Genomic DNA, 27386 nt, shown 5'->3' on the forward strand with positions numbered 1-27386 from the left:
AGGCTTAAGTAGATACTTTATGAAATTTCTTATTTTTAGGCCTGTTACATGCAAGTCTGAGGCCAGATATTGGTGCCAGTGGAAGTGTCATGCTGTGCATGTGCTCTTCTGCTCTTATTGTGCTTTTATGTTCCTCTGGACACAGTGGGATGTGTTGTCATTTGCTGGGACGTCTGTCTAAGGCAACTGGTTTTCTTTCCAAGGTCATTCTTATGTTTCCCCTCTGACTTCCCCAGGTGACCAACCTCCGCTCAAAGGTGTCCTACTCGGCCATTGTCACTCTGGGAGAGCTCTTTGTGACCTTGAAGAAGGACATGGACTCTGAGGTGGATGAGGTGGCTCAGGTCATTCTGCACATGGTGTGGAACTCGCCAGAGTTTGTTGAGAAAGCAGCCAGTCACACCCTGGGGATCATGGTGGAGAATGTGACTCCTGCACGAGCAATGACTGCTCTCCTGGACAGTGGAGTCAAGTACGTTCTTCTTCTTTCAGTGATATTCCTCACCCTCTAGAGTGCTTGTGGGTGGGGGAAGGGATGAGAGAAAGAATGGGAATGGTGGGAGGGAAGGGTCCTGTATCCTGCATCTTCTGTCAACTCAGTGACTGGATTCTCCAATCCACCTCATTTCTTTCCTCTTCTCCCCTATTTCTGCCCTCCCTCAGCCTATGAGTTCTCAGAATCACAGAACTGTAGAACTTGGGAAGTTGGACGAGGCCAGGAGGATGATCAAATCCAGTTCCTGGCCTTGCACAGAGCACCCCAAGAGTCACACCATGTGCCTGAGATTGTTGTCCAAATGCTGCTTGAACTCTGTCAGGCTTGGTGCTGTTGACCACTGCCCTGGGGAGCCTGTTCCAGTGCTCCAGGCACCCTCTGGGAGAAAAAACTTTTCCTGATATACAGCCTAAACCTCTTCTGACTCATCTTCCCTCTGCTTCCTGGAGTCCTCCCAGTCTGTCAGAGTTGCCTAGATGTGGTGAATGGTGGGGAAGTGCAAGTGCCTGCAAAGGCTAAGGATAGAGCCTTGTGCTTCTGTGGGAAGAGGGACAATTGCAATTGCAGCTATGAGTGCTCTTTGATATTTCACTGCACTAAGCACAGAGGCCCTGGGAAAAAACATGCATCCTCATGATGCCATTAACTGGAGAAATAAGGAGGGTACTTGCTGGGGTATGGAGCACCTAGGGGAGAATGTGCTGGCTGTGACACAGCCTGCACAGCAGGTGCAGCTCCTGCCAAAGGAGTCCTGTATGACTGTCCTGGCCATAGAACTCTACTTTCTAATCAAACTGGTGTTTCATGTTAGCCTTGAGATGATGAATCACTGCACATACACCTTCACAGGCTCACTACTATGGAATAGCTGATGCAAATGCTGCCTTAAGTGTTTGTGCTGAGCCTGATAATTATCAAAAGACACTCTCTAGAACTGGACAATCTGGATAAATTGATTGCCACACTTTCCCCATCTTTGCAATAGGATAAAACATTCAGATGTACCCCTTGCCAATCCTCACAAAAGAAACAGGCTGCATTGCTGCATATTCTGCAACTTCACGGCCCACAGTGTGTTTTCTCTGCATCTGTATTTTTCCAAAGCTCTGCAGATTTGGGGATAAATGGCTGGAATGAGCCTCAGTCCTGCTGCAGCTCTGTGTAATGGGTGCCCTCTGATAGGTTAGCATGAATGGTCTTTCATTTCTAAAGAATTCATATGTAATCTATTTTTTTATCTTTCTCAGTGGAAATTGTGGCAAAGACACTGAGTATCAGGTCGTGCAGGGAGACTGAATTCCTCCGTCTTCCTTGCAGACAGTCCTTGTGTCCAATGCTAATTTGAGTTTCTCTGAGGACAGAAGCTTCTACAGGTGTCTGAAGCTGCAGGGAGAAGCCAGGCCTCCTTCCCGCAGCAATGGCAGGGAGCACGCTCTGGCCAAGGCCTGTGCTGCTGTTGCTCCTTCTCCCTGTGCCCCAGTGTTTGCTCTCCTCTTGCCAGGAGCCGCCACGCCCAGGTGCGGAAGTGTGTGGTGCAACTGCTGCTGTCCTTGATGGAGAAAATTGGAGTCACCAAGCTCGCAGGCACACCCAGGGCTGAGAGGCTGGCGCACGCGGCAGGGACGCTTGCTCAGGACTGCCACAAGGACACAAGGTAACCATCTTCATTTCACCTCCTCACACAGCAAAACTGTCTTGTGTCTGTCTAGAAAGGTAAAACCACAAAAGAGTGGTAACGAAAGGCAATATTAAGTTACCTCACGGTGTGGATAAGGGCCATAGAGGCATGGAATACCCGGAGTTGTATGGGTCCATTGGGGCCATGGAGTCCAGCTGCCAGCCATGTGCAGGACATGCCAAGACTCACTCCATGTGCCCAAGAGCATTGTCCAAACGTTTCTCGAGCTCTGTCAGCCTTGGTGCTGTGACCACTGCTCTGGATTACCTGGGGAAATGACTGTAGTGGGTAAGCTGAGGTTGTCCAGCAAGAAGGAGCATTGCCAACTTCCTGTGATTTGAAGGATTCTTTCCTGAGATCAAAAGAGCTCAGATTTGGCAGTCAAATAGTTTTGTTTGGTCTGAAGTGCACAACACAAATCCAAAGTGTTCATCACCAAAGGATCCCAAACATCTCTTTCTTATGAATTTAAGGCTTTCCTGGAAATATGTCAGGGCTCTTTAGCTAATGTATTCTGTCTATATTGTTTAGAATGTATTCTGTAGTCTGTCTAAATCTCTTCTGCAGATTTCTAGAATGCTGTTGTCTGTGACTCAATGACCTCCAAATTTCTTCTTGAAGAAAACTGTGGTTTCCTAGTGGCAAAATCCACCCAAAACACCAAACTCCCCTTACTCAAATTCACATTTATAGACGCCTCGAATACCAGCACAACTCGTTGCCCCTGTGCATACATATCCTATAGAATCTCACATAGAAAGCATGAGGTGTTTTTCCCTGTTTTCCCTACCAGCTAAAGAAAGGCAAATTATTGTATTGTATTGCACTGCCATTGCAAATGTCAGAAAGTACTGCTAATGGCTCCGACAACAAAGCAGATGTCTTTTGCTTGTTCCCTTGGATCCTTTGATCCCACAGAATCACACCCCGAGTTTCAGAGTGAAATGGTATTTTTCTGTAGCCCCACATTCTCCTCTTGCCTCTTGTGTTCAGCTGACAGAACTGTGCAGTGACAAGTAGGGGTAAATCTCTCTCTTTGATGAGTAGGTAATGCCTTCTCATGCAAGGATTGCAGCTGATGTGTTTAATGTTAATGTATCAGCCTTTTCTTTTAATAGTCTTGCTTTGTTTGTTCATCTTTCTGTCTTTTCTCTCCTTCCTTCCTTCCTGCCTGCCTGCCTCCCTTTCTTCCTGTCTTCCCTCAATCCTTCCATAGGCATTATGGACAGGAGATGGTGAAGATATTGCTGGATGACCAAAAATGTAAAATGCTTTTGGAGCGATCCGTTCCTGCCTGTGACCTGGAAGATATTCTGAGAAGAATTAAGAAGAAAGTAAGTGCTTGGCAGGAGAAATGTCTCCTTTGTGCAAGTATAGCCACAGCTAATAGGACATCAAACATACCTAATCTGTTTTTATCTCATTCCCCTTCTGCTCAATCATTTTGCTCCTGGGAATGAGCTGTTAATCCCCAGCCTGTTCATCTGCAGACCACAAAGGAACTGATATTCTTAGGGGAAAAGTGGGGCTTTGAATATTTTGACTATTGGTCACAAAGAGGAAAGGGGAAGAGGAGAAAGTGGGTTTACATTTAAGCATAACTCCCCACCCTGCTGTCCCTGCTCTGCTCCCAGTAAAGCAATGAAGTGAGAAAAGTGCTTCTGAGGAGAACAGAGTCTTTGCAAAAGACACTGGAAGCAGTAGTGCCAAGAGAATTTCCAAAACTGCAGCAGATGTCCAAGTCAATCCTAATTGCTACAATTACCGTCTGTCTTTTGGGAATACTGCCCTGCTGTCAAGCCCTGTGGAGCTGGAAGAAGCTTGGTGAATCCAGCAGCATCCAGAGGAAAATCATTTGTCTTGGGGGGACTTTCATTGTTTTTATCTACGTTATAGAAGGGAGCGTGTCCTTTGTGCACAAACAGGGAGAGCGAGTGTTGAACCAAATCACCTTCCAACAAAATTGGCCCACCCCAAAGAGTCCTAATTTTCTGCTTTTTCCTATAAGATCTCTTGGTGCCTACCAGTTTCCATTATTGCCATTTATGCTCGAGACTCATGAATTGGGGAGTTTAAACTGCTGCTCACTATGGCAGCACCCATAACCTGCCTTGGGCTATTGCAAACAAAGAGTTGGCATCACTGAATCTCTGGTCTGTTTCCTTCTGTAGGTTTGCAAATATTTCCCTAAGCCTTGGTTGCAGTGATCCTGGTTCTAACTTGTGTTTTTAAGCAGACAGTTTCCTATTCTATATTCGAAATGTTGGTGGGGTTTCTCTGTGTCCTTGTAGGGGATGGAAGAGCAGAAGGGTGAACGCCCATGTGTCAAGAGCCCCGTGAAGATGAGGAGCAATATCTCAAAGAAGCCCCAGGCCACATTGCCTTCTAGTCAACGGTACTGAGCACTTTTGTTAGATGTGACAAAGCACACAACAAGTTTGACATTTCTCTTCTTCAGGAAAATCTTTCTGGCAGAGATGGCCTGTGCCAGCGATTGTTTCCTTTCCCTACAAATGCTCTTTAATAAAAATGTCTACTTCTGTGTTACACTGAACAAACATCTCTGCAGGGGTTTCCACAGAAATGAGGCGACAGAAAGACACTCATTGGTTACAGCACAGACAAGTCAGGGCAGTGGCAAGGGCTGTGTTGTGGAGGATTGGAGAGGGCCATGTCTCTGCTGCCCGACTTGGGACAAGTAAATTCAACCAGGGCTTTTTACATCTGAGTGGAGTCTTTTTCAGATGGGTGTTTTGAGGAGAAATCCCAATCTAGCGGCAAGATGCCATTCCCCAAACAAGCAGTTCCCATTTAAGTGGATTGGCTTGGCTGAGTCATGGTTTTCTTACCCTCACACAGAACCAAGTTTGAGTAGTAAGTAGCAAGGCAACTCCTGAGCAACTTTGGTCAAAAGGTGTCTCAATAGGGACTTTTTGTCTTGATATTCTTGTCCTTCATATAGTTTGCTGGATGGACAGCATGTTTGGTTGATTTCCTCCTGTGCTGCAATCTGCACTTAAGACAGGGATTTGGTCCTTGCTGTGTCTTCATGCCAGTGGCAGAGCTACTTGTACCTGTTCTCTGATAACAGAACAGATTTATTTAGCTCTGTGATGCTCAGCAGTGGCAGGAAAGTGACCACATGCCTCAGTAGCATAGCTAGGATCTTCCCATGCTCATGGGAGAGACAAGTTGATCCAAGAGAATTGTTCCCAGTGGGTTTGTTAAGTTATAGATCTAGACTCTAGGAACGCAAACTTAATGTGAGCATAATGCTGGGATGTCTGGCATCTGATTTATCTCTGTTACTGATTTTCTGGATCCTTCAGATATGCCCCTGGTCATCTGCTCAGATGCATCTGAGCTCCTCTTTCAGACTGTCATGCCTGGTGTAGAGACATTTCTGCAGAGTGATGAGTTTCCTTCTTACAAGACACACACCTCCCATATGAGCAGGCATTTAAACATGGAATTAGTGTCTCTCGTTCTCCACAAAGCAATGCAACCTGTGTGCCTGGGAAGCCTCCTGAAGATAGATCAGATGCATCTCATCCTTGGTTTTCCTGAGTGAGAACTGGCGAAAATGTTACTTTGCAGATTGTCTCCTGTAATGATTGTCATGAAGTCCATGCTCTTTTCAGAGCCTCATGATTCTCTAGCTTGAAATCACATCATGAGTAAATCACCTCTGGATGTTTTGCTCACAATTATCTGCAGGTATTATCACCAACAAGCCATCATTTGCTTTTATTTTCCAGGGTGAAGTCGACCTCGGATGGACGCCTCCTACACCATCCAAAAGTCCAGGTCACGTTGCCTCCAGCTGTGGATGAAATGGAGATGCTCCAGAAGCTTGATGATCTCCTGGAAGCCAAGGGCTTTGAGACACGGATGGAAGGAGTGGCACTCCTCCTAGACCTGTGCAAAAACAGCCCCAAGCTCATCACCACGAACATTGTCCAAGTATGTAGGGTATCTTCACTGTTCCTTCCCTTCAGCTCCTCTCCCAAGCCTGTAGCAGTACACTTAATTCACTGTATCTTGGCACTACATCCTGCCCATTTGGGATAGGATGGCCCCTCTTACTCAGACAAATTTAACTCAGGTCCAGCATGCAGGACAAGTTCTTTCAGTCCAGCTGTATTTGTCTGGCAGGTGCCTATTGATGCTGTTCATCACATGATGACAGAATTTTCCACTGCTCTAACCTTTGCTGTCTCCTACTCCCAGCTGGGTTCAATGAAAGGAATCCAGCCACTGAAAGCATGGCAATTCTTCTCTTGATGAAAAATGGGTTTGGATGGGGAAGAGAAGTATCAGGCTGGGTTGGTATAACCCAAATGTTTTTACAGAGATACTTCTCCAAACTCCATCCTGTCTTGCACAAACACAACTGTGGCTACTCGTTTCCATCCTTGTCTCTATTGCACTTGGTAAAGATGGTGTGTACCTCTCTTGGGCACTAAATGATCATTGCTACATCCCCTCTCCAAACAAGGACATTTTAATCCAGCTTTCTTGCTGCTTGTTCTCTTCACAGATTTTTGATCATTTTGTCCTGAGAATATCTGACACGCACAAGAGAGTGAAGCAGATGGCGCTGGACGTGCTGGCAGAAATGATAGCCATCCTGGAAGATGCCTTGAACCCCGTGATTGTCCGTTTAGTGGAAGGAATACTAAAGAGCCTGAACTCAAAGGATACCGGGGTTCATGCTGCAGCTGTGAAAGCGCTGGAAAAATCCGTTTCTCATTTTGGTAAGGCTGACATGGACTCTCCTCAACTGTGTCTCTGCCTCTCTGACACAAGAGAACACTGAGTGCCAGGAGAGCTCTTGTTGCCCGTGGAACACTCCAGCTGACATCCACCAGAAGCTGTGGGGGTGCAGTCCTTAGGCACCAGTCCCCCAAGAGGCTTGAATGTGCATCAGCATTTCCCACAAGTGCCAGGAGCCCTTGGCTCTGTGCTGCTTGTCTGGAGAGGAGGTCCTGGACTACAGCTTTGCTACAATTCAGAGGCAAAGGGGATTTTGGAGTTTGCTTGGACCCCATTAGAGTTCCCAAATTAATAGCTTTGCTGTTGCCATGAAGGGACACTGGCCCATCAGAGCTTCTGCAGAGCAGCCCCCTGGAAAGCTCCACATTATAGGCAGTAGCTGCCTCTGTTCCACCTTTCCCATTTGTCTTCTTTTTTCAAATGGGACGCTTATGATTCACCAAGTGCATTTCCTTAAAACAAGCAGATAGAAATCCAGCTGTCAGTGATGTCTTGTTCCACATGTTGTTTTCATGGGGCAGGATGGCTGTGGCAAATACCTACACAGGCAAGGACTGCTCTAAATTCCTTTGTCACAGAGATTTATGTCAGCTCTGAAAATGCTGCTCGGGAGAAATATGCCTGACAAATGGAGTGTTGAAGAGGCAGATCTTCAAGGGGAGTTTCCACTTTCTCCACCTCAGCTGCTCTGTGAACTCCTGAACTGCCTGACTCTGTGCCTTTGTGTATCCCAAGTCTGGGCTTCTTCCTGTTTGCTCTGGAGTTCAAAACCTTTTCACTGCTTACGTGTGATTGAACACTTGAGGTCCTTGATCTGAAATGTTTAACGTAGCTCCAGGTCCAGCAGACAACTTTGCATTGACAAATGTGAACGGAGAGGTTTTCTTTGGGAATTTAACCCCCCCTCAAGTAGGCTGGAAGGAAAGAAGTACATCAGCAGAAAATTACTTGATTTTATAAATTGGGGCTGCCCCTGCCCTTCCCCTCCCCACTCTCCTTTCTCCTAGGACCTCAGAAGAGTGAGCAGAAACGTGTGTTTCTCTTGTAGATAAAGTAGCACTGATGAAAGAGTTCAGCCACCAATGGAGTCAGCTGAGTGGCCAAGCTCTGCTGGATGTGACAGAGCGTATCACAGGTATGGCCTCTGCTAAGCCAAGAGGTCTCCCCAGGGAGCATTTCCAGGGCATTCCTGGCAATAGACAGTAGAGTAGCTGCTCCAAATCAGGAGGTGCTGAGCTTGTCCCTCCTGCCCAATGCCCAAGGCAGCTGTGTTTGGCAGGTTTTCCCTGGCTGCTGCAGAGGTGTGCAGTACCTGGCACGGGGGTGGCGCTCGGCCTTGGGGCCGAGCTCTCACTGGGGCATCTCAGAGCCCACCTCCAGGAAAGGGAGGGGTTAAAAATACCCGAGCTGGCTCTTCTCTTGGGAGCTCAGGGTCATCTCTGGTCCTTTAGGGAAAATGTAGCAAGTGCTGTTTCAGGCAATCCGTTTGTTTTGTCCTCACAGAATTCTCATTTTGCTCTTGAAAAGTTTTGAGACTGAACCCTGCAGTGCCTGGGGGTCACAGCTTAGGTCAAAACTCAGCACCCAGATTAGGGGCACGGATTTGGTGCAAGGCAGCCTTTGGGGCCAGAGGGGCAGAAGCAGAGTGCTGAGGCTCCCTGCCTGTGCTGTCAAAGTGGCATTGGACTGAGCATTTCAGGGTGTGCAAACAGTGTCTTCCTGTGTCAGTGCTGTCCAAAATGCTACAAATGCAGCTGATAATTGATTCCTCAGAGGAGCTTGCTATGTCAGCAACAGCCCAGGATTGGAAAAGTGATAATCTCTATATATAGTGGACAAGATGATTTACAGCCTTGCTTTAACGGGGTCTAAATGCACTGCTAAGTGTGCCAGCATCTTTAAATGCAAGGTTTCATAGACTTTGTGTCTTCTTCAGGAATCTCAAATGCGCAGTGTTCGGTGATTGAGAATGTCAAAAGCCCTTGAAAGGGCATTGGGATAAAGTAGATGTCTAGGAAGAGGGAATTTAGTTTTGGAGATATTTTGATCTCTTCTTCAAATAAAGGAAATAAACATAAATTAGGACTCTTTTAGGAAGAGCAGATGTTCTCTCTGAGATTTAGTGGGAACAAACAATGTTTTCTCAAGTTCCATTGTGACCAATGTCTTGAATTGGATTTTAACTGAAATTAACACCCATTTTGAAATGGATGCCATAACCCTTTTCCTGCTTGACAGAAATGGTTTTGGGCACTTTTATGAACTGTTTAAATACTGATGATTGCTGGTGGATTACGAGCATAGAGAAAATGAAGTCTCTTCCACCACAGAATAAGTAGTGGCTACTGCATAACATTTTGCCTGATCAGAAAATAAGAATGGTGTCCAGAGCATTTCAGGTTTTGATGTCTCAGCCACATCTGCCATGCAAGGAGCCTGTTGGTTGTCAATTTTTTGCCTGTGTTTGACAAAGTTCAGTTCAGAAATTGAGCAGGGAGTAGGCTTCAGAGAGAAAGGGAGAAGACACTCGTGTTGTGGTTAAATTTCATTCATCTGTGTTGCATTTTTCTCTCTACATTCTACTATTGCAGTGCACATTGCAAGAAAAATGCCATTAACATTGGGAGGGGGAATGACATTAAAATGTGGAGATGCACAAATGCCACAGCAATGAGGTCTGGGTAATTACCTAAGACACCCTGAGGTTTGAAGCAGCTGTTTGTTGGAAGGCACAAAAGCATTGTGCCAAAGACAGCAGCTAGTCACTGATGTTTCTAATCCAGCTGTCAAGCAGCACCCATGTCTGGTGGGCTGGAGTTTGGAAGTGTGGTCTAATAGTGCCCTTTGCTGTGTGCCACTGAGCAAAGGGAAGAGCCAGATTGGATTCTGGCACTTTGACATCAAGGGTCACAAAGATGGAATTGTCCTTTTTCTTAGAAACCTTTCAATTGAATCTCCATGGTGCATTTCCAAATCTTCAGTGTGGGTTTAGACAACTTCCTAATGGAAATGAAAGGGAAGTTGACATTTTAGTCATTCTTGATGTTGAAACAGATTGTGAAATGATCCAGTAAAGGTATAAGTTCTGCCCACAGGTGCAAGTATTTGTTTGGAGACAGTACTCCTGAGGTGTTGGTGGTTCTATTTTGGGGAGGATCAGCTGCTTTGGCCATTTCTGGATCGTTGGGCTCTGTGTGCTATTTCACTGCTCTTAGCCAGAGAGGCTTCCAAGAAGCAAATCTCGAGGTGGATCCTTGTTTGCATTAAGGTTGTTGTTTCAGAAGCTTGTGTCTCTGTCCCGGCAGTGCTTGTGGAAGGGGTTTATGCCAGGAGCCCTGAAGTGGTCCAGCGCTACGCCCTGCCCGTGCTCTGGTCCTTCCTGGAGAACAAGGCGCTGCCTGTCCGCAGCGCCAATGTGCGCACGGTGGTCACCAGGCTCGCCTCTGCCCTCTACGAGGTGATGGGCACCAAGCTGAAGAAGCGTGATGCCAGCTAGCCCCCACATGTCCAAGAATACCTCTCCAACATCCTGGGCTGGTGAAGGCTTGATGTTCTCCAGCAAGTTGACCAAATGCTGAGATGGACACCTGCGGTTCTGACCTTTTAGCTGGGCCAAAATTGACAAAATACTCAGGAAGGGTGTGCATCTGCCCCTGCTCTCTCCACTGCCCTTCCTAGTCATGGCATGCTCAGGGGCCTGAAGACACTCTGGATTGAGGACAAAGTGAAGGACTAGCATGGCTCAAGCCTCCCACCGAGGTAAGGTGGGAGCTGGGCCGCTCTCTGGTGGGAGGAAGGGTCTTGTGCCAGCCTGGAGAGCCTGTGCACATTGCCAGGGAGCAGTTGTGCCCTGCAGGTGCCCCCTGCCATGAGCTGTGCTGCTGCCAGTGCCCCGTGGAGCTGTAGGGCTGCTGAGCTGTGGGGCAGGGAGAGGAGCAGGAGGCTGCATGTGCAGCTGAGCCATTGCTGGGAAGCACAGGGCTCTGGGCTCCCTGCTGTCCCAGGGCAGCCCAGAGGCCAGGGAGTTCCCCTGGGAGCTCTGTGGAAGTGGCTCAGGGTGTGCCCCTGGCCTGCCTCCAGAGGGTGATGGTAGGAGAATGTTTCCCTGTGCAGCTATTTATGAATTTCCAAGAAATGTGTTCTATGAAATATGGAGCTTCAGATGCTTTAGGTTTGCATTGCAGCCTCTGTTACATTTTGTGTCTCCATTTTGCAGACCTGCCTGGCTACTGTGTTTCCACCGAGTTTTCTCTGGACATTCTTTTGTGCATTTACCCACAAAGTCCTTTCCTGCTGTCCAGAAGAGCTCTTTCCTCCAAGCCCAGGAAGAAGCTGCTGCCTATCCAAAGAGCGTTTGAAGACAAGGATTTATGCATTAGCCTGTATAGTTCCAGATGTACATATGTTCTGATAGTTATCTGTAGGTTTCAATAAATATATTTTGATTCTATCTTAATAATTTTGTGGTTATATTTTTTATTGTGTATAAATTTGGTGGTATGTTTTGTTTTTTTATACTTTATATTTTTATATTTTTTCCCATTGACATGCTAAGGATGGCCAGGTCCTTGAGACCTTGAGATGGGGAAGGTAGAGCCTCCCTTTTTTTTTGGGTGTTTCTCTGGGAGGGCGGGGCCAGTGTGGTGAAGGAGTCCAAGGCCACGAGATTCGAAGCAGGTAAAGGAGCGTGGGGGAGCAGTTACTGGTACTCACCCCTTTTTGGCTCTGGAAGGAGGAAGGCAGCTGGAAAACCTCACCGCGCCATCCCAGTGCCAGGAGCTGCCTCTTCTGGTGTTGGACCTCACACCCCTGCCAGGATGCTGTCCTGCTTCAGTTTGCTATCTCCAAGCATCCTGTTGGAGCACCGGGACCGACACTGCTCCAAGGATTCGTGAGCAGAGTCTCTCCTCCACCCTTCCCATCTGGGACACAGCTGCCATCACCCCCAGCTCTCCTGCAGCTGTGCAGGGATCCTCACACCTGCCCTGTCCACTGGGAACCTGCCAGAGCTCACTGCCAATGGTGATGGTTACTGCACCAGGGGGGAAAAGAGCACACAACCAAAGGAACTGTGACTGGGTTCCTGTTAATTTCATAGTTATTGTTGTTTAGATTGGCCTTGTTATATATTTAGTAGAGAACTGTTCTTCCTGTCCCCCTATCTTTCCCTGAGAACCTCTTGATTTCAAAATTATACTGACTCAGTGGGAAGGATTTTACTTTCTCCATTTCAAGGGAAGGTCCTGCTTTTTCCCTAGCACGCACCTGTCCATTCAAACTAGGATACGGAGCATGAGGTGCAGGGCTGATGTGTGAAAGCATGAGGATCTCCTCCAAAGTAACTTGTTTAATTGTCCATTTTATTACTTCTCTATTTACTCCACACTACTAAGGCAAGGCAAGCTTTGCTTGCAGGCAAAACAAGCATGGGATACACTAGGGTCCCTTGCAGGATCAGCAGGGCTGGCAGTGACAAAGCAGGCAATCTGCTCCATGGTGAGCCACTACACAGCCGCATCCCAATGTGGGTTTAAGTAGCATGGTATTATGGAGAACTCCTTTTCTGCATCAGATACCAAAAGAACGTCCACAGCTTCTGGTGGCAGTCAGCTGGAGCATTCCACAGGCAACACGAGCTCTCCAGGCACTCAGTGTTCTCTAGTGTCAGAGGCAGAGACACACTTGAGGAGAGTCCATGTCAGGGGTCAGCCTTCCCAAACTGAGCAATGGATGCTTCTGCCACTAACACTGACAGGAAATAAACAAACAAAATTTCTGTGCACACCAGGGCTACGTATGGATTAAATTATTTCTGTTTCACATCCCGGCCAGAACAACATCATGGTCAGAATATCATTGTTCCTAGATTCTCTAACACTAAAAATATTGCTGGAGAGTTTTTGTCATTCACATAGATTTGGTGACATCCAGACACAATCCATTTGGGTCCAAGTTCCATATTGCAGACGATGTCTTTGGGCAGCCTGCAAGTGTCTCAGCAGAGTATGAAAAGGGATGACAATACTGACACGATTTCTCTTTGCTACTTGAAATTTAAAAGCTTCGCTCGAGCCCACACTGGCAAAATTGTCCGAAGAGGCAATTCTTCCCCACAAAATGCTTCATCTCACTCAAACAAGAAAGCCACAAGCCAACAGTCTTCTTTACTCCTCCACTGCTTTATTTGGCTATTTCTCTAATAGGAAATAGCTTCATTTATTCCTACTTTGTTTCCTGTGTTCCACGAGGCGCGCGGCGGCTCCTCCGTTGGGTTCGCGGAGGCAACGGCAGAACGGCCGCGCGCTCCGGCGGCTCCGCAGCAGCAGCAGCAGCAGCAGCAGCAGCAGCAGCAGCAGCAGCAGCAGCAGCGCCTCTCTCGATCGGTTTTCCGCTCGAGTTCCCGCTCGCCCTCCGTGCCCTTCTCCCTCTCAGACTCCCTGTGATCCCGTTCAGTCCCCTCCTTTTTGCGCCTCTCCCAGCCCGGCTCATGCCGTGCCCCGCAAGGCGGCCGTGGGCGAGCCGGCCCCCTGCCCGCCCCTGTCGGGCACGCCGCGGTGCCGCCTCCGCGGGGCTCAGTCCGTACCGCCTGTGGCACCTTTTGAAGAGCCTGTGGACGAGCTCCTCGCTGCACTGGTGGCGGTGGTGGAGCAGCAGCGTCTCTTGGCTCCGCCTGGCGCGGGCCCTGGCGCTGGCCCGGCCCCGACCGAGGCCCCTCCCGCGGTTCCGCCCACAGCTGGCCCGCAGCCGCCCGGCTCCCGCCCCGCCGCCGGCGCATTCCCCCGAGCGAGCCTCGCCGCCCGGCAGTTCGGCCGCCGGCCCCGAGGCGCCGGAGCCCGGGGCGGCTCGGGAAGCAGCGGCGGCCGGGGCGGGCGGGTGCCCCGGGCAGAATGCCGAGAGCGCGGTGCCGTCCGCACGGGCGGAGAAGCCTCCCCTGGAGCAGCTGTACCGGGAGGGCCCGCTGCTGGGGAGCGGCGGCTTCGGCAGCGTTTACGCCGGGACCCGGCTCGCCGACGGCGTCCCGGTAAGAGACGGGGCCGGCTCGGAGCGGGGAGGGGGGCGGCGAGCGGCGGGCGGCGGGCGGCGAGCTGAGCCCTCCGCTCGCCTTGGCTTGCAGGTGGCCATCAAGCGAGTGTCCCGGGACCGCGTCTTGGAGTGGGCGCGGCTGGTGAGTGAGCGGGGCCAGCGGGAGCAGGCGGCGGGGCGTGGCGGGCGGGGTAAGGCCAGGCCCGGCCGGGTGGGAGCCGGGACGCTGCGATGGGAGCGAGCGTGGAGCGAGCGGGGGCCGCGCAGCGTCCCGGGCCATGGGCAATGGGAGCTGCGGTGGCGCCGGGCAGGGGGTGGCGAAGGCGAGCGCAGCATCGGCGCCGCTGACGGCATGGCGGCTCCCCCGCAGCACGACGGCGCCCTTGTGCCCCTGGAGCTGGTGCTGCTCTGGATGGCGTCGTGGCCCGGCTTCCGCGGCATCGTGCGGCTCCTGGACTGGTTCGAGCTGCCCGACGGCTTCGCGCTGGTCATGGAGCGTCCGGAGCGCTGTCAGGACCTCTGGCACCTGCTGCATGCGGGGGGGTTCCTGCCAGAGCCCGTGGCGCGGGCGCTGTTCCGGCAGGTGCTGGGGGCCGTGCGGCACTGCACCAGCCGCGGCGTCCTGCACCGCGACATCAAGGCCGAGAACGTGCTCGTTGACCTGGCCACCGGCGAGGCGAAGCTCATCGACTTCGGCTGCGGCACCATCCTGCAGGACACGTTCTACACCCAGATGGCCGGTGAGCCCAAAGCCGGGGCCCAGCCGGGCAGTGGAGCTTCTCCCCTGTGCTTCCACAGGTGGAACACACAGGGAGGGAGGGAGGGAGGGGGAACGCTGCTTCAGCCGGCTGCAGCCAAGTTGCATTTTGGCAGGAGCTGGGGCTGGCTTTTGAGGAGCTGGCTGGGAGGGAGGGAGCAATCAGCATTGGCCTGATGAGCTGTGCCCGTGTGCCATAGGAACGCGGGAGTACTACCCACCGGAGTGGATCCTCTTTGGCCGCTACCATGGCCAGCCAGCCACCATCTGGTCCCTGGGCATCCTGCTCTATCTGCTGGTGTGCAGGCACCTTCCTTTCAAAAGCAGCGAGGACGTCGTCCAGGGACAGCTCTTCTTCCCGCCCCGGGTGTCTCAAGGTGGGGATGGGCCTTCAAGGCACGGGAGCAAGAACGGCTTTGGGAGAGGGCAGGTGGCACATAAGTGTCCTGCTGTTGCAGCTGGGGAGGAGGTTCATCTCCTGGGCTGAGCTGGAGGAGGCGGCACGTGTGCCTCTGCTGCTCTCTTCCAGAAGAGAGGATGGATGGGAAGCTGTGCGAACAGCTCTGAGCACTCTTAGTGTGCTGTGGGCACTGTGAAATCTGGCAGAGCATGGACAGGAGCTGACCAGCAGTTTCTGGTTTCTCTCTGCAGAGTGCCAGCACCTGATCAGGTGGTGCTTATCCATGGACCCTGCAGACAGGCCATCCTTGGATGACCTTTTAGAACATTCTTGGGTGCAGAAGCCCCACCTGGCCCAGGAGACAGCAGAGATCCATCCCTCTGCACAGTAGAATCCAGGATGCCCGCAAGCAGCAGCTGCTCGTGTCTTGTGGCTCTCAAAGAATTCCCCAGAGCATTTCCCAGTGGCCCTGGCATGGAGCAGAGAGCGTCCAGCCAAGGAGGTGCTTCCTCAGGTCCCCGGCGATTTGTGGAGGGAGCGGCTCAGGGCTCCCCATCCTATTGGAGAAATTGTGGCACGGTGCAGTGAAGTTGCCACAGAGTGGAAAAGGGGAAACATCCCCCTGCAGCTCAATGGCCTCGTGATGTCCCCGCGAGCCAAAGCACATCTGGCGTGTTCTTCTGGAGGTCAGCGCAGAGCTGGAGAACGCCGTCCTCGAGCTGGCCACTGGCAGGGCAAAGCTGATGGGCTTTGGTTGCAGCCCCTTCCTAGAGGACACGCTCTGCACCCCGACGAAATCAAGATGAGTCCCCAGGCGGTGCAGAGGTGGGGGGATGCTTGTGCCTCCAGGCATGGCAGGGCTCAGCCTGGCCACGTGCCGGTGGTTCCCCGTGGGGTGGCAGTGGACAATATTAATCTTTCTGCCAACTGCTCAGCTGCTTTTTGGTGGGGTAGGGGATGGATGTTGTGGAAGGGGAGCCGGCTCCTGGCCTCGCTGACAGCTTCTTCCTGCCAGCATGGCACAGGCTGGGGTGGGGGCATCCGGCCTGACATAAGCGTCCATCCGTGTGGATGGGGAGCAGCAGAGGGGGACGGGTTCTTTAGCCATGGCCCAGCTGCTCTGCTTTGCAGGCCCTTGAGGAAGGGGTGGGCATACAGGTGGGAAAGGTAGGGTTTTTCCCCACCACTGGAGAGATTTTAGTATCATAAAGAGCGGTCAGACCTTCCCCAGGCCCGTGAAACGGTGACAACCTTTGGTGCTTTTTCTTGTTTCCAGGTCTTGTTTTGAAATGACTTTCATGCAATTGTTCTTTGCTTTTTCCAGAAAGATTGCAGCTTGTGTCCAGACCAGATGGAGAAGCACCGGCACCGTCCCTGGAGTGCATCCCGTGCCGGTGCTACCCGGGGAGGGTCCACGGTGTGGATGTCCCCTGCAAAAGGATGAGTACCTTGTGTGGGATCGGCTCCTCTCCTGGCAGCAGGTCTCCAGAGGTGGGTACCCGGTTCCACAGCTCGGGTGGCAGAAGGGCTTAGGGCAAACGGCAGCAGGCACACGAGAATGTCGCTCTTGCAGCTGCTGAGGAGGTTGTTGTGCCATGCTTGAGCAGAAGAGGTGGAGCGTGTCCTGCCACGCTGCTCTCCTCTAACAAGGAGGGAATGGGCTGGGAGGTTTGGGCTCTGAGCACAGCCAGCAGCCTGGCCTGAGCACAGGCCGTGGGGGGACAGGAGGGACAGGAGCCTGCTGCCACTGACCGTGGCTTTCTGGTTTCTGTCCCCAGGCTACCAGCAGCTCATGCCATGGAAACGGCACCGCTCGACCTGCCAGTCTGGGAGGGCTGGACGGCAGCGGGTGTTCATTTGCTGCCAAAAATAAATCATTCATGTTACTAACATCATCATCATCATCGGAGCATTTCTTTCATCCTTTTTTCAAGCTTTTGGCCTCCCTTCTTCCACCGAAATCTCTTTGCCTCTTTCCTCATCCACTTGGTGGAATTGGTGGGGGGGGTTTAAGTAACACAAAAAGTTCAGCAACAATTCCTGTTGCCAACCGCAGCAGTCTCTTCAAGAACCTGGAGCTGGTAGCCAGGCCCACATTTCACTTGGAAAGGGGAGTGGTTTGCAGGGACAAAGATGTCCCTCTGCTGCAAAAGCAGGGAGGAAATCAGAAGCAGCAAAATGCAATTTCAGCTCTACCCCCGCCCAAAGTTGTCTGCGTCTTTGCCCTCCACTCCAAAATAGGCAGGCAAGGCTGGACTTGAACAAGGTTCAAGTCCTTCATGGTCCCTTGGCATTAAAGGGATCAAGTAAAACTCTGGTATGCAGTAATTGGAGTACAGCTACTGTAGGGATAAAGGAAATGTTGGGAGCTGGGACATCCTTCTTGACTCCTTTGTCTCCCCAGGTGTTGTAGCCTGGATAGCTGTTAAGATGGTTGCAGGTAAAGGAGCAGCAAGGGCTTTGTATGGGATCCACGGAGATGTTTATTTCAGCCACTGCGTGGATAGTCCAGGGTCAGAGGCAAAGACAAAGGGGAACGTCGGGGTGAGGGTCCAGGTTGAAGCAGATGGGTGTCCTGGGCAGGGGGAGCATCAGGGAGCACTTACCAGGAGACATGGGGGTGGCACAAAGGTGGGGTTAGGGCATGGGAGCCAACAGGGAAACAGGGTGGGAGTGACCGAAAGCCTGAGAGACAGGGAGAGGGCAGGGGGCTGGCCCAGGGAACAGAACAGGGCTACATTGGCATGACAGAACAGGGCTTGCTATGAGAGAAGCCTCTCGTGTCTTCCTAACTAGGGAATGCCTTTTAGGGTCTCCACAATGGGGTGTTTTGGGTTCAGTTTGAGTTTGGGTGGAGACACTGCTTTAGTGTAGTGGTTTTGGATTGTTAATTTGAACGCTTTTACTTGTGAGATAGGATTAGGAGGAAGATAAAACAGGCTTAGCATTAAATGGTACAAAGACAAGCTTTATTACCAGAAACTATAGGGGAAAAAAGAAGAAGAAAAATTAGAATAAAACTTCAGACTACTCTTCTTCTTTCCACACATTTGTTTTTTTACATTGGCAACATACAAAGAACAACTCAGTTTACCATTTCTAAAATAGTCATTTACTTGTTTCTTTCAGAGAGGAGATTCTTCAGCCTATAGAGATTTTTTCATAAGAAACCATTTGTAAGTGGTCTTGCTGTTCTAGTGTTTAGCCGTCAGGGAGGATAGAGATCTGGTTATTATGTAATATTTTTTTTCTCAACTAACATTTTAATTCATAACTAATACTGAGGACCATATCAACTTATGAGGCACACTTAAAGGATTATAATAGTTGAAACAAAAGCTTACTCCACTTTTAAAAATAGAGGGTGTTTTTCTTCTTCTTCCCTAGGGAGAAGCAGGGGTTTTTTCACTATTTAAACCTAGGGCACTTACAGCAATTTTAACATTGATTTAATTTAACACCAACGCTTCTTCTTACATCTAGAGTTAGAATCTTTAATCCACCCCATATTTTTTTATGTGTTATAGGGAAACAAGGGTTGCTTTTCTGTAGCATAAAAAAAAGGGAAGAATTTCAGTCTATGTCTTCCTTCCCTCAGCTGAGACTTGACTCTTCTCGTACTTTGAATTTGGTGTTTTTTGTGCTGTTTTTGTACATATTATCATTTTGGTTCTCTGTTTTTTTTTCCACAGGACAGAGAATAAAGTATTTGTAAAATCATATTTTGGGCAGTGAAAAAGTTAATATTTTGCCGGGGCAGGAGAGGGTTCTGTGATTGTTTTTAGGTGGGGCGGCCGGAGCTCTTTACCATAAGGAGCCTTCTAAGGCCGCGCCGGGGCAGGGCTGGGATTGTAGGGCCCGGCCAGAAAGCGGAGATGAGTTTTTTGGTTGTAAGGTTGTTTTTTGGCGTTTGCTGTACGTAATGTTAGTGGTGGGCTGGTGGTTTTCCTTTTCCTTTGCCCAGCAGCCGAGGTTGGGGCCCTTGCCAGATCGGGGCCCAGCTGTCTCTCCCCCAGGCCGTGTGGGTGGTGAGGCAGGCCTTTTTTCCACCTTTATCTCTTACTGTTCACTTCCTCTTGCTGGAAACGGGATTGTTGGAACACTTTAGAGGAGACGGCTTATCCATAGTGTTCTGTTTTAAATTGTCTAAAACCGTGTGAGACAGATGGCTTCACATAGGAACATCCCCAGGGCTGCTGAGGGGAAGGCACCACTTTATTTGTTGTGAAGAGAAGTAATCAAAATCCGCAACCAACAAGCTGCAAGGCAGAACGGAGTGGGAATTACAGAAATAAAGGCCTTGAAAAGCAGCTTTGGAAAGCGGCTACTTCCTAGACAGTGCCAAACCCTCCGACCTGGCCTGGCCGGGCCCAGGGCTGGCTGCCCTTGGGAAGGGAAGGGAAAGGGATGGAGCTGGGGTGGGGGCTCTGTGGCCATGGAAACGAGAGAACCACGGGCCAGCGCGTCACAAAGGGGCAGCCCCGCAAGGGGCTGTGAAGGTTGTGGTTGACACGGACACAGTGGCAGGAGACACGTCTGGCTCTGCCTGTCTGTGCCGACTGCTGGCGATTGGAGTCACCCCACCTTGTTCTAGGGCTGGGGACCGAGCTCCTATCGCCGTCTGCTCCGAGACAGTTCCCAAATTCAACCCCAGGTACTTCTGCGAGACAGAAGCACGGGTTCAAAGATGGATTTTACTGGAAAAGGAAAGACCACGGAAGGAAAAGGTGAGGATAGAAAGGAGCTGAAAGGCCCGAGTCAAATGGAGACAAATTCCACCAGATTTCCGGGAAAATTGGTCCATGGTGGTCAGTTCTGGCTCTGTGTCAGAGTTGGTGGCTGTGAGCTACAGGTGATCTTGCCAGGACAGCCCTGGCATCACAACATTTTCTCATTAGCTTACTCATTATGTTTTGTCATTAGCGTCCTCTTCTTTTCACAGTAGCCAAATCACTCAAACTTTCAGTCAGGACAGGGACTGTGGCCACAGCTGACCACAAACTGGACACGGTCATGAGACGCAAGTTCTGTTCCTTTGTTTGCCGCCAATGTCAGGTCTCACAACAGATAAATTTCCTGTTCTTCCTCTGCTTGCTAATTGGGTGTAACACTGAGAATGATATTAAGGTGCTATGAAAACGCCAGCAAGTCCTGCCTGCTTGCTGAGAGCTCTTTGTAGTTTGCAGAAACAGCAGTCACAGCTGTGTGGGTCTTTATTGGGTGTTCACAGAAGCCACACTAGAGAAGGAGTTTTTTTCCCCTCTTCCCATTGGAGCCATCCAACTTTCTGGTCAGCCATGGTAACTCAATAGTGTTCAGAGGAATAGTTCACAGGCTAGGTCCTTGAGAAATGAAACCCAAGAAATTTTCTCCAAAGTTCAAGAATCCTGCAAATGCCCCACCCATTAGACGTGTTTATGATAAAGATGGGACTTCACCTAAATGAGTTCATCCCTTGTGAGGCTGGCTCAGCATCCCACAGAGGTAAGGTGGGAGCTGGGCCGCTCTCTGGTGGGAGGAAGGGTTTGTGCCAGCCTGGAGAGCCTGTGCACATTGCCAGGGAGCAGTTGTGCCCTGCAGGTGCCCCCTGCCATGAGCTGTGCTGCTGCCAGTGCCCCATGGAGCTGTAGGGCTGCTGAGCTGTGGGGCAGGGAGAGGAGCAGGAGGCTGCATGTGCAGCTGAGCCATTGCTGGGAAGCACAGGGCTCTGGGCTCCCTGCTGTCCCAGAGCAGCCTAGAGGCCAGGGTGTTCCCCTGGGAGCTCTGTGGAAGTGGCTCAGGGTGTGATCCTGTGGCCTGCCTCAGGTGGCTGCTGTCAGGTGCATGTTTCCCTGTGCAGCTAGTTTCCAGGAAAGTTTCCAGGAAATGTGTCCCATGAAACATGAAGCTTCTGATGTTTTAGGTTTGCATTGCAGCCTCTGTTACAGTTTTATATCTCTACTTTGCAGGCCTGACTGGCTACCCTCTTGCCAAGAAGTTTTCCCTGGCAAATCCTTCTATGCTCCTTCCCTCCAAGCCATTGCCTCCCATCCAGAAGGACTCTCCTTCCACCAAGCCAAGCACGGTGTCCAGAGGAGAGCACAAGACTGGGAAAAACGGCACCGGCTGTGAGGATAAAATTAGAAATGACAGGGAGCTGAGTTCAGAGGGAAAAGAACAGATGGTAAGGAGACCGAGCTAAGTCCTGTGTGATAGATTTTCACTTTCTGCACTGTAAGCAGAGCTCAGAGAGCTTTTCCTGTGGTGTGAGCCCATGGAAGCAGCTGGGCCAAGGAAGAGCTCAGCTGGATACTGCACTTCTGGGAAGTGTCTGAGAACACGCTGCCTTTGCAATGGGTGTGTAGTGCAAACTTCACATCCTCAGCATGCATCAATGGCAGGAGAGGTCTTTGAATGGTTTCTGGGCTCTCTCATAATTCCTTGTCTGACTTATGACTGAGAAAAGCCCAAGAATCAGGCCAAGCTGCTTATGCTGTCCAATCTGGCCAAGCAAGCATGTTAGATTTTATAACCTAGAGGTATTTTTGAAGCATGGCTGTGTCAGGGATATGTATTCCATCAGCTGTGTCTGCTTGCTAAGGAAAAAAGGAGTTTGCTGGAACAGGCAGTGCTACAAAGTCAGTTCCAGGTGGCCTCAGCTTTGAGTTGTACAGCCATAGCCTTCTACACAGTTGTCTCTGATGCTATTTCTAGATTTCGTCAACTTCTGGGCAGCTGTGTGCTGTGGCATGGCTTTGTCCAGAGGGAAGGGATGGGAGGTGGCCATGGGGAGAGCAGCCCCAAGCCCAGGCACACGATTGTCTTTGCAGCAGGGCCAGCACCTCCAGTTGTTCTGGGTTTGCCATGGGGTGCAGGAGGAGGCAAATGAGCAACAGCATTGGCAAACAGAATGTCCAATCAAAGGCTGATGTACTTGATTCCAGCCTTGCTGAGGAAGGGCCCAATGTATTCCTGACAGGATCTAATCCTTCCACTGCAGTTCAAACAGGTCCTGATTTGGCCCTTTAGTTGTGCCAGAAATGATGGGATACTGAGGAAGGGCGTGCATCTGTCTCCACTGCCTCCACCTCCCTTCCTGGCCATGGCATGGGGGCCCTGGAGAAATTTGGGCAGGCAGAGACCTTCCAGAGAGCAGCAGGGCAGAGAGCTCTGCTGAACTTCCTAAATGCCAGTGAGCCTGAGATGATGGAGGTGTGGGAGCTGGAGAGCACGGAGCATCGCGAGAGCTCAGCAGCTTCTGGGCTGAAAGGCTTCTGGGCAACTGTAAGAGGGAAGGGCAGCAGCAGAAGAATTGAGGGGCTTGAGAAAAGCAGGTTTTGACATCCTGCAGAATGGCTTTGTGGGGACTTGGCTGGAGATCAGCACTGGCTGTGAGGTGCCTAAGAGGCAGGGAGAGAACAGTGATCTGAACCTGTTCCCATACCATCCAAAAGGCCAGTGGAGGCCGTGGCACCGCAGAACAACTTGATACCAAACATGTGGATTCCAGCTGGGATCATAGCCACACTTGCAGTGAACTGAGCCCAAGGAGAGAGTTGGCAAGTCTAGGGCATGAGCACCCCCTCACCACTTGCCTTTTCATTCCCCATCCTAGGCCAAGCTACTCCAGCAGTTTGACTGGTCTTTTCCTGCCAGGTCCCAGTTAAAAGCATGGCTAAATGTCTTCAGCCATCAGTGAGGAAGGGCTGAATGCTTCATCTGAGCACTTTGTACCACTCTTTCCAGGCATCCTTGCTGTATCCCAGAGGTGGGGATATGAAGAAGGGGTCATTGGGACTGCCTTTGGTCCCCCCTATACCCAAGGCAGTCAGTCCCGGTGTTGGCAGTGCTGCAGGGTCTCTGCACAGCTCTCTGCAGCTGGATGTCCAAGAGTCCCAGGAGATGAGGTAAGCCAAGGTGTCTGCTGCTCCAGTCTGCTGTTCAGCTCCCTCTTGCCATCTTGTGAGGTTCCTTTGCACAGTCAGCTCTCTCCCATGTACTTAGGCAAACCTCTGTGTATTCACCATTTGGCCCATCTGTGATGATCCAGCTCCATGTCAAACCCCACACCATGTGTCCCAAGAGCAGAGGTGGTGGTGGTGGGGAAGAGGAGGCAGGGCTTAAAAGCATCTGAAGATGGGTCCTCTGCTGGGCTTGGTATTGATTCCCTCTGTAATGTTTGTGGTGTCATTTGGGAGCTGTATTGCATGGCTCTGGATCCTGCAGATCTTTGAATACTGTGATCCTTGACTGGCAACTTCAGCACCGGAAAACTCTGTTTGGCCAAATATTGGATGCTGGAGGGGTGTCTCTGTCTTTACGTGCTGCTTCTGTAAATGTCAGGCATAATTTCTCTGTGCCTGGGACGGCGCTGTGAAATGAGAACCCAGCTATATTTTCCGGGTATAGATGTAAAATCCTATCAATGTTTAATATTTAGGTCTGGGATTAAAACAGAGAGGGCAAGGATGTACAGAAGAGTTATAGTATTGTACCTGATGGGAAGATATTGGCTTGTATATATGTGAGAAAATGTAGCTGTCAATGTAGCTTATCTGAAGGACAGCAATAATGAAGGAGTCACAAAAATGTCATTCCAACTGGAAAGCTTTGGTAGTGCATTGAAAGTGCAATGTGAATACACTTGCCTAGCAGTTGAGTTGGAAAAAGGCTTTTCCTTCTTGAGACAGCCATGAGGTGGAATATCCTTCTCAGGATACTGCTGTGTTCGGACCACATGTAGCACAAGACTGGTACCAGTGAGAGCCACAAGCAGGCAAAGTCAAGCTTTGTCAGCAGAACCAAAGTAGCTGCCCTCCATGCAGACTCGTGTCTCAGCTTGGCAGCTCCTGCTGCTTGAGGGAGGCTGTAGGAGCCCCTTGGCTCCAAAAGGAAAGTCAGCAGAATTGGGGAGTTATGGTGCAAGTTGAGGAATGACTGCTGTGTTTCAGCTGGAGCTTGGCCAGCTCTGCCTGGCTGCAGCAACTGAATGCTTAAGGACAATTAATGAGCTTTGCATCTTGTTGGCTTGATGTGTTGCATTTTCTTCTTCATCAGAGGGACCAAGCAAGGAAGGATTGCTACACCTGTTCCTTCCCTTCTCTTTCTCCCTCCTCATATGTTCTTGTGTTTTCCATTTTCTCAAGGCCACGATCAAGCAGCAGCATCAGAGAGAAGAAGTCTGAACATGCAGGTAGGTACAGGGCATGTCTGTCTTAAAATTACTACTAGAGCCTTGAATTAGAGGTGATATTTTGAAAGCTTTGTTAAAAATCATTCTTTTAAAAATTTCTTTAAACTCATTTGAATTCCTTGATGGGCTCAGTGGACTATCCCAGAGCCCAGTCACTGGGAGTGTGCTGCAGTGGTGTAGTGAAAATTCCTGCATTGTGAATCTTGAGTGGCAAGAGCTGGATTGGGACCTTGGGGTCCTGGAAGTGCAGTGCAGGAAAAGGAAACATTCCTGTCCATCCTGCACACGCCTTTTATCTCCATGCAGTCTTTCTCATGTCAGAATTAGCAGAGAAGAAGAAGGCATTTATCAGGAAATTAGAAATCCTCTCACTCCTTCCTCCTGCCCTTGAAGGAGATAACATTTCCTTGAGGCAGATTCTGAACTGAAACCTTTGACATCTGAAAGAGAGTCATGGACTATCAAAGCCATTGCCTGGTTTTGCTCTGGGAGAAAGAGGGGAAACCTTCTGTGAGAGAAAGTCCTTTTGAGTTTTCCAGTTATGGAGATGGAAACTTCCAAAGGGATGCAGCCTATGCAGGGTCTGAGTCTGTCATCCTCTGACAGCACAAGCCCAGAGCCACCTGTGGAATGTTCACAATGACAAATCTCTTGCCTGACTCTCTCTGCCTGTGTCAGTGTTGCAGGCTGAGGCTGGGGGAGGAGATGCCTTCTGCCTTGTCCCCCTGTCCCTGCCTTGCCTGATCCCTGACAAGTAGAATTGTGCCAGACAAACTGCGGTCTCTGGTGCGTCTGTGCCAGCCAATGCCTTTGAGTTGAAAGCCTCCAGCAAAGCCTGTTGTTGTTGTTCCTTTGCCATCACTGGGCAGGTAATGATAGGAGAGATGAAATTTGAAGAAATAATTAGCTGATGAAGAAAGCAGATGAGATTTCCAGGTCCCTTTGCTCTGGGTTATTTCTGAGAAATCCTGGGTTTTGCCCCTTTGGAATGACTCCTTAATTGGTGATATGCAGCTGGAATGCTTAATGCAGCTAGGGAGAAGTATTGCTCAGTAAGTAAGGTGATGTTTTTGCTGGATTCATTTTGGACTAGAAATGTGCAATTTCATTAAATATTACCTGTTGTGCTTTCATAAATTGACCTGTACATTCTCTATGGATAAATAAAAGATTGGTTTAAGGATGTTCTTCTTTTTATGATCTGCCGTCTTCCATTTCCATTAAGGGAAGTTTGAATTGCTTTTAACTGCCATGATGAGAAATGTTTTGATGCAGGTCTTGTTTATACTGGATTTGGGTGTGTCTGCAGGAAAGAAAGCAGGGAATAAACCCACGGGACAAGTATTTGAGCAGAAGTGGAACGTTTGAAATCTAATTTGTTCCCTAAAGATTTGGGCTCCTTGATTACTGAGGATATGTAATGGGGAGCGCAAAGCTTCCTTTACTTGTAACATGGGGTGCCATTGTTCTTGTACCATCACTTCCTTTGTTGTAAAGCGAAATAAAAGCAACCAAGAAAACCCAACCCAGAACCGAGTGGGACTTAGAGAAACAAAGGCCCTGAAAACTAGCATCTGAAAACAACTACTTCCTAGGTGTAATTGTCAAATACTTGTGATCACTGTGGTTTGCCAACTGTTTGGAAGGAAAGGGATCCCAAAGTACTTGATGGGCAATGAGTAATACATAAGGAAAGGAGTAGAAGCTCTCTCTCCTGGCTTGCCAGCTCCATACCGTTCAGAGGAATTACAGTGATGCTAGTTTCATGGAAAAAACATCAACAACAACAAAAAACCACAAAGTGATTTTCTGATTAATTCAAAACTCCCTTGTATTCCTCATCAATTAGATGATTGGTTGTAAAGGTGGGAGTTCACCTAATGTACTTTTTCCCTTGTGAGCCTGGCTCAGCCTCCCACAGAGGTAAGGTGGGAGCTGGGCCGCTCTCTGGTGGGAGGAAGGGTCTTGTGCCAGCCTGGAGAGCCTGTGCACATTGCCAGGGAGCAGTTGTGCCCTGCAGGTGCCCCCTGCCATGAGCTGTGCTGCTGCCAGTGCCCCGTGGAGCTGTAGGGCTGCTGAGCTGTGGGGCAGGGAGAGGAGCAGGAGGCTGCATGTGCAGCTGAGCCATTGCTGGGAAGCACAGGGCTCTGGGCTCCCTGCTGTCCCAGGGCAGCCCAGAGGCCAGGGAGTTCCCCTGGGAGTTCTGTGGAAGTGGCTCAGGGTATCCTGTGGCCTGCCTCAGGTGGCTGCTGTCAGGTGCATGTTTCCCTGTGCAGCTAGTTTCCAGGAAAGTTTCCAGGAAATGTGTCCCATGAAACATGGAGCTTCTGATGTTTTAGGTTTACATTGCAGCCTCTGTTACATTTGTTTTCCCACTTTGCAGGCCTGAGTGGTGACTTTATTGCCGAGAATCTTTCTGGGTCACCTCCCTCTATGCTCCTTCCCTCCAAGCCGTTGCCTCCCATCCGGAAGGGCTCTCCTTCCTGCAAGCCAATCATAATGTGCAATGGAGAGGAAGAGAAAGGGAAAGATGGCACTGGCTACAAAGATATCAGTAGAAACAGCGCGGAGCTGAGTTCAGAGGGAAAAGGGAGTGAGGTAAGGATACCAAGCTAAGTCCTGTGTGATAGATTTTCAGTTTCTGCACTGTAGTGATTCCTAGAGAGGCTGATCTGGAAGAGAGACCACGCATAGTTAAAGGAATACAGTAGGTGATAATTAAGAGGCCTTAAAAGGATACACCTTGGGCAGTACAAGAGCCTGGCCCGGGCTACACCCAGGAGGGATCAAAGATGGATCCCGCTCATGAGTTTTTACACTTTTATAACCTTTGGTCAACTTATATAGTAGGGGTTAATTGTCCAGTTACAGCTTCAGGTCACCAAGTCCCATCCTTCTGGTCCACTCCCGGCGCTTTCCCATTGTTTATGATTTTTGGGTAATGGTTGTCCTTGATTCTTAAGCTGGAAAAAGATTGCTGTGTCTAACTGCCCTGAGAAGAGAACCTACCAACACTTAATACAAAGTTCAGAGTCCCACACCAAGTCAGCACAGAATCTGAGGAAAGTGAAAGCTAAAACTTAA

The 27386-nt window shown here is 50.0% G+C and overlaps 1 protein-coding gene across 1 annotated transcript; it reads left to right on the forward strand.

Moving 5' to 3' along the window:
* The first annotated feature begins 314 nt into the window (after positions 1–314).
* On the forward strand, positions 315–27386 carry LOC134041985 (serine/threonine-protein kinase pim-1-like). The gene is made up of 10 exons (XM_062489056.1): positions 315–376; positions 1998–2013; positions 13876–13971; positions 14065–14115; positions 14344–14713; positions 14931–15107; positions 15382–15452; positions 20054–20180; positions 26686–26900; positions 27303–27386. Exons 1-10 carry the CDS (start codon positions 315–317, stop codon positions 27384–27386), a joined length of 1269 nt encoding a protein of 422 aa, XP_062345040.1.

Source organism: Cinclus cinclus, chromosome 3 (genome assembly GCF_963662255.1).
Source record: "Cinclus cinclus chromosome 3, bCinCin1.1, whole genome shotgun sequence".
NCBI classification, from domain to species: Eukaryota; Metazoa; Chordata; class Aves; order Passeriformes; family Cinclidae; genus Cinclus; species Cinclus cinclus.